Source organism: Lagenorhynchus albirostris, chromosome X (assembly GCF_949774975.1).
Source record: "Lagenorhynchus albirostris chromosome X, mLagAlb1.1, whole genome shotgun sequence".
In the NCBI taxonomy this organism is placed as follows: domain Eukaryota; kingdom Metazoa; phylum Chordata; class Mammalia; order Artiodactyla; family Delphinidae; genus Lagenorhynchus; species Lagenorhynchus albirostris.
Window position 1 is genome coordinate 3,808,336 of NC_083116.1, and position 5,962 is coordinate 3,814,297.

A 5,962-nucleotide genomic window follows, 5' to 3' on the forward strand; every position below is an offset into this window, starting at 1 on the left:
CAAAACACTTCTCATGCCAGCTGACCCCCCCCTTTTCCACAGCTAAGAATGGCAGCGGGATGCTATGTCTCTATATACAGAAACAAGACAACCTGAAGCTAAATGGATGCCCACTGCAGTGTCCACAGGTCCAGCCCCACAGTGCACGCCCTGAGCTACGGCCTCTCCGGAAGGCATCGCTCCTACAGCCTCCACGCCAAGCAAGGAGCGTTAAGAGTGTGTCTCGGTTGCTTTGTTCTTTTTACAAACTATAGATATGTACAGTTGAGAACTCGGGATTCCTAGCCAATGACCATAGAGTTAACACACCACCTCACAAATTAAAAAAAAAGAAAGAAAATGCCAGAAACATCTTTAAATGCCTTGTCACACCAACAGCAAAGTGCACAGAGTGAGGAGAACACGAGAGCCTTTTCATTTTAAAAATGTTTGGAAATATGTACAACTTTGATACAGTTTCCGGGTGCTCCAGACACCCATGGCCACTTCACGTAAACCACTGACAATTGCTAGAGCACTCTGAGAGACTACGATATAATCATGATCCAACTGGGTAATTCAACCTAATGGAGGCAACAGGCACACCCCAGGCGAGAGCTGTGGCCATCCCTGCGCCCACTACGCTAAGGTAATTCACAAGGAGACAGGCCAACAGTTCCTTTTATTCATCCTCCTCGTCCTCGTCCTCGTCCTCGTCCTCGTCCTCGTCCTCTTCATCTTCCTCTTCCACCTTTTTCCGGGCAACTTTAGCGGGGCCCTTGGCACCATCAAACTTCCCTTTAGACTTATAGTCTGCGACATCCTGGAAGCAACAGGGACACATTCCAAATGAGCCAAGGGTGGAAGCAAAGCCGTCCCCGCCCCAGAATAAGAAAACGAGGGAGGAAGACAGGGCTGCTCTTTCAAGTATGTTTCCAGATTCAAGCTGGGTTCTCGGCCATCGCAACTGCAGAGTGAATGGGCGTTCAAGGGTTCTCAAAGTCCCGTGAATAGCACTATCGGACCCTCTGCCCGGGGCATCCCACATGATCCAAGTTCGAGGCCTGCCTGAAAAGCTGCCCCTGATACAAACATCGGTCAGAAGCCAGACCACCAGCACACCAGGCTGATGTGGAGCGGAGACGGTTCCTGCAGCCTCCCACCCCCGGCCCAGCCACAGCCAGGGCAGCTGACTGCTCACCCATCCAGGCTCGCAGGGGCCCCAGCCCGCGCAGGGCACACTGATTCCCCTCTCACCTTCTCGTATTTCTCCTTCAGCTTTGCTGCCTTGTTGATGTATGGCTGCTTCTCGCTGTCACTTAAGTTATTCCACATCTCGCCCAGCTTCTTTGCCACATCTCCAATAGAGATGCCAGGGTTTGTAGATTTGATCTTGGGGCGGAATTCAGAACAGAACAGGAAAAATCCAGACCTTGGAGGGGAGAATGGTATACATTAGATGAGAACCCACCAAAACGGGAGCTGAGGTCGAAATCCCGTGTTCCTACCACTATGACTACTGCCACGTGAAGAAATGTGTGATGCCATGCACAATGTTACAAAGTTGTAGGTACCAGAATGCTTACGACGCTTCAGAAATATATGGTGCTTCCTCAGTTCCTGGGAAGAGGGGAGAGAACGTGCCTATGGACCCTGACACCCAGAACTGGACTGTCTGCCTCCTTCCCAGTGGAAAGGCCGACAGCCAACCAGGTGCACAGCTCACAAGCACAGCCGTAACTCCGGACTTCCCTGGCCCTGCATTTTAAAGCTCAAAGTACAGAATGTTTTGCAGAGGTATCTCAACATTTTTTTGGTAAAGTTATCTTTTAAAAAATCTTTCAAGCAGAAGGAAAGCTCTTAACTGTTATCCTGAATCCTACACTTACGGTGGCCTCTTGGGTGCATTCGGGTCCTTCTTCTTCTTGCCTCCCTTAGCTGGTCCGTAATCCTTCATTTCCCGATCATAGCGCACTTTATCTGCCTTTGCCATTTCATCAAATTTAGACTTCTCTTTCCCAGACATTGTCTGCAAAGAATAGGACCTGTTAAATTCCTCAATGCAGTGAGCACATACCTGTTCGGCTGTCCTGTAGTTAAAGTGGCAGCTGCTATAATCACTTGCAAAAGGGGACTGAAACCCTGGTAGAGTCTTCGAAAATAAAAGCACACATGCAAAGTTCTAAAGACAGGCAAGATGAGTCCAAGAGGAAGAAAACAGCCACCTGGGGTTACACTGAAGGTAAGTAAGCACAAAGTGTGAAATCCAACTAGGACTGGCTTGAAAGACACAAGAGAAAAATACCTTCCACCTCTCGGAGCATTTCTTGGAAAATTCTGCAAAATTGACAGGGACCTCGGGGTTTTTCTTCTTATGCTCCTCTCTGCACGTCTGCACAAAGAAGGCATAAGCAGACATCTTGCCCTTTGGTTTCTTGGGATCACCTTTACCCATCTTGACTGATGAAAGGAAGAGAGAAAGAAAAACAAATACAATGAATGTATACAAGATATACCAAAGGTGGCCATTTAGGAAGAACCCTCCTCCCCCCAGATGCCACTTGCAGCTGAAGGAAGAGTGGGGAGGAAATCAGTTTCACTGTCGCATGTCATTTAACTTTTGACCAGCATGAAGTGCGCTGGTTTGCGAGTTACTTCTCTGAGAGAGATCAAGTTGTCCAAATGGAACCAACTCAAGTGGGGTGGCTCAGAGGTCTATTCCGACTCAGAACTACCACGTTTTGAAAACGACAATCACATAATGGGGAGGACACATTTGTAGAGGGCGCAGGTGGATGGCTGAAACTTGAAACCAACGGTTTAAGGCTAGCTGGTCATCTGTTTTACTATGTTAGAGACGAAAATACTGTCACCACTGCCAAACACAAGATCCAAGCAGCAGAAGTGCAAAGAGGGAACATTTGAAATTTCACTATTTTTGAAGCGTTCTGGCTTATAGAAATGGCTTTTACAAGAAGGGTGAGCTGGCAAGTGAGCAGATATCCCTTGTACTACTAGTTCAAATCTGTCACTTCATCGTTACCTAAAGGGAGAGGGGAGACCAAAAGGGGTAGTCTTGCTCGTCCGTAAAGCGGAACGCATGTCCAGCCAGGAACACTTTCTCCAAAGTTTCCAAATAAAAATGCAGCTGTGGCGTGTCATCGTCCCTGTCCCACCCCCCCTGCTTCCCGCCATCTTTTCCTTTTCCCACACCCAAGGTCATCACGCATAACTAAAGCGCTCCCCTTCGCAGGGACAGACCGAAGGGCTGAATTAGGGCCCCGCGGCGGCGGCATGGGTGCGGCGGGACGGGTCGCGGGGGAACCCCGGGCCGGCCATGGGCAGCCGGGCTCGGCCCCGCGCTGGGTCACCGGGACACACATAATTCACCTTCCATTTTGTCAAAAGCATCCTGATGAAAGAAAGTGCCCCTGAAATCCGCCGCTGCCACCCCCGGGGGGCGCACGGGGTCGGGGGCGGCTGCGGCGGCAGCGCGCCGGGGGCGCGGAGCCGGGCGAGCAACGGCGGCGGCGACGGCGGCGCCAGCCGTGCCTCCGAGCCCCGTTCGCTAAAATGGCTGATCCGCGCGCGGCCGGCGCAGGCGGCGGCGAACAAAGCGGTCCGGGCCCCGCCGCCGCCGCCGCCTGCTCGCCAGCCCCCACCCCGCCCCGCCCAGCCCGGGGCTGCGGGGGCCGCGGGCCGGAGCCCCCCCGCCCCCGCCGGCGCGGGGCGCACTGCTCCGGATAACAAAGGCACCCGTGCGGCCATGACGCTCGGCCGCGCCGGGGCCCGCGGCGGCGACCCCGGCTCTCCACGCCTCCGGCCGCAGGCCGCGAGCGCCGGGGCCGATCCCGGAGCCCGCCCGGGAGCCGCCGCCGCCCACCCCGCCCACCCGCCCGCAGGTCTTCCGCTCGCCCGAGCCCAGCGCCGCGCCAGCCATGTTCGCGGCGGCGGCGGCGGCGGTGCCCGGCGGGCAGGAGAGGAGCGGGGGGCGGCTGGCCCGCGCCCGCCCACCACGGGCCGCCGGGCGCTCCCGCGACGGCCATGTTAATGCAGAAGCAGCAGTGCAGCCCGCGGGTCTGCACGGCGCCCGCCGAGCCCGGGAGTGAAGTTTGCCTGCGCCGTAGCCCCCGGCGGGCAGCGATCGCCCGCCCCCCCGCGGAGTCCGTCCCGGGCCGGGGAGCACCGGCCCCCTTCCCCGGGCCGCCGCCCCGCGCCGGGACGCGCGCCGCCCGAACCCGCAGTCGCCCCTCGGCTCGCGCCGCCGCAGCTGCCCGAACCTCTGGCTTCAGGGGGCCTCGGTCCCTGGGCCGCTGCCCCGGGGGAGTCGGCCGAGGGTGGCTCCGCGGAGGGAGCCCAGCCCCGACAGCGGGGAGCTCAGCTTGAAGCACTGAAAAGTTGAAACACCTGAATTGCTCCTTCCTTCCCGCACCTAGCAAGAAAGGAGGCGAAGGGGGAGGGAAGGGCGCAGGGAGGAGAGGCAGGGGGCGGCGGCGGAGCGCGCTCGCGGCGGCGCGGGCCGGAAAGTTGTGCGGGTGCGGCGGCGGCGGCGGCGGCGGCGGCGGCGGCGGCGGCGGGCGGGCGGTGCAAAACGTACCTGTATTGTTCGCTAGTCTGGGCAGCGCAGGGCACGACGCGCGGCTCAGCGCTCCACAGCCTCGCGCTAGCTGCCTCCACGAGAGTCGCCTGATTGGTCAGCGGGCTCCGCCGTTTAAAACAGCCTCCTCGCCCGGCCATTGGCTGCGGGCCTCATGAATATTAAACAGGCGCGGGCGCCCATTGGGCGCGGCCGCTGGGATCATTCATTCAAACAGAACAACCCGCCGGCGCTGGCTGCAGAGGCAAAACAGAGGAATAATAATAATCTCGCTGTCCCACCCCCCGCACCCCCGTCTTCGAACAGAGCTGGGATCTCAAAGGACTTTGGAGAGGTGGCCCCGCCATTCCCAGCGGCCTCGGCCTCTGGTGTCTGGAGGGCGAGGTCCAGCCCGGCTGCGCTGCTCTCTGCTCCATCTGCGCCGCGGCCTGTGAGCCCCCAGCCCCGACCTCTGGCCCCCAGACAGCCCCCCCACCCCGCCCCGGGACACCTCCAGGGATCAACCGCGAGGGTCGACGGTCCTCCACCTCCACCGAGTTCCGCCGTGACTCTGCCGCTGGGGCCTGGCGGCAGCTCACTCTCGAATGCCCGGCGGAAGGCGGCTGCTCGCTCCGGAGACCTCTGGGTTTCGGCACTCTCACTCCCCTGCCCCGCCTGAAAAGCACCTGATTCTCCTCCCGCGGATCGCGCTCGACTACACTCTTTCCACTAATTGCCAGAAAGTCAATCTGTGCTGCAATTGCGGAAACGGCGAGCTAGGTGGGCTAGAGGAGGGAACCGGAGTTTGGCAAAAGGAGAGAAATCGTGGGAAGTAGTAGTTTTGCGGGCGGGAGTCCCCTCTTCACTGCCTCAGTTCAGGCCCGCGTTCCCTTTGCTCTTCTGACACACACCCTGTTGAAGAATAAAAGTTCTTGGAATAAATGAATGAGGTTTGACTTGGCCTTGGCTTTGTCACTGGGTGGTATGGCCTTGAGCCAGTCAATTCTTTTGGGGGGATTCAGGCAATGGTTTTCAAAATGCGTGTGTTGAGGGGGACAGTGTCACCTCTAAGGGATGCTGGGAAATGCTCCATGACTGGGATATGCTGCTGGAGTTTAATATGAGGACGGGATGGCCAGGGATGCCAAATGTCCTGCCTTGTGCAGGAGAGTCACACAGGAGGAAGAAATGTCCCTTTCCAGATGCTAGTATCAGGCCTGTTGAAAAATATCTGAGCGCCCCCTTCCCTCTTGGAGATACCATGAGCATCCTGGAAAGAATGGAAGAAAAAAGGAAGGGGGAGAAAAAGGAGCACATTTCAAGGGTTGAAATTTAGAGAAAATAGTAGAAGAGGCATCATGAGTTTCTATCGAAGTTCCCTTTCTAAAGCACTTTGGAAGGCCAAGA

The 5,962-nt window shown here is 57.2% G+C and overlaps 1 protein-coding gene across 3 annotated transcripts; it reads right to left on the reverse strand.

The window, feature by feature from the left end:
• Positions 1-642: 642 nt before the first annotated feature.
• Positions 643-4,651, reverse strand: HMGB3 (high mobility group box 3). Of its 3 annotated transcripts, none has more exons than XM_060138354.1 (5): positions 4,577-4,651; positions 2,285-2,439; positions 1,869-2,008; positions 1,237-1,411; positions 643-802 (listed from the first exon to the last, which is right to left on the reverse strand). In XM_060138354.1, exons 2-5 carry the CDS (start codon positions 2,432-2,434, stop codon positions 662-664), a joined length of 606 nt encoding a protein of 201 aa, XP_059994337.1. In that variant the 5' UTR covers positions 2,435-2,439; positions 4,577-4,651; the 3' UTR covers positions 643-661. The 3 variants fall into 3 exon arrangements, with proteins under 3 accessions (XP_059994337.1, XP_059994335.1, XP_059994336.1); XM_060138352.1 differs by lacking the exon at positions 4,577-4,651 and adding an exon at positions 4,260-4,511; XM_060138353.1 differs by lacking the exon at positions 4,577-4,651 and adding an exon at positions 3,241-3,381.
• Between the last annotated feature and the right edge of the window lie 1,311 nt (positions 4,652-5,962).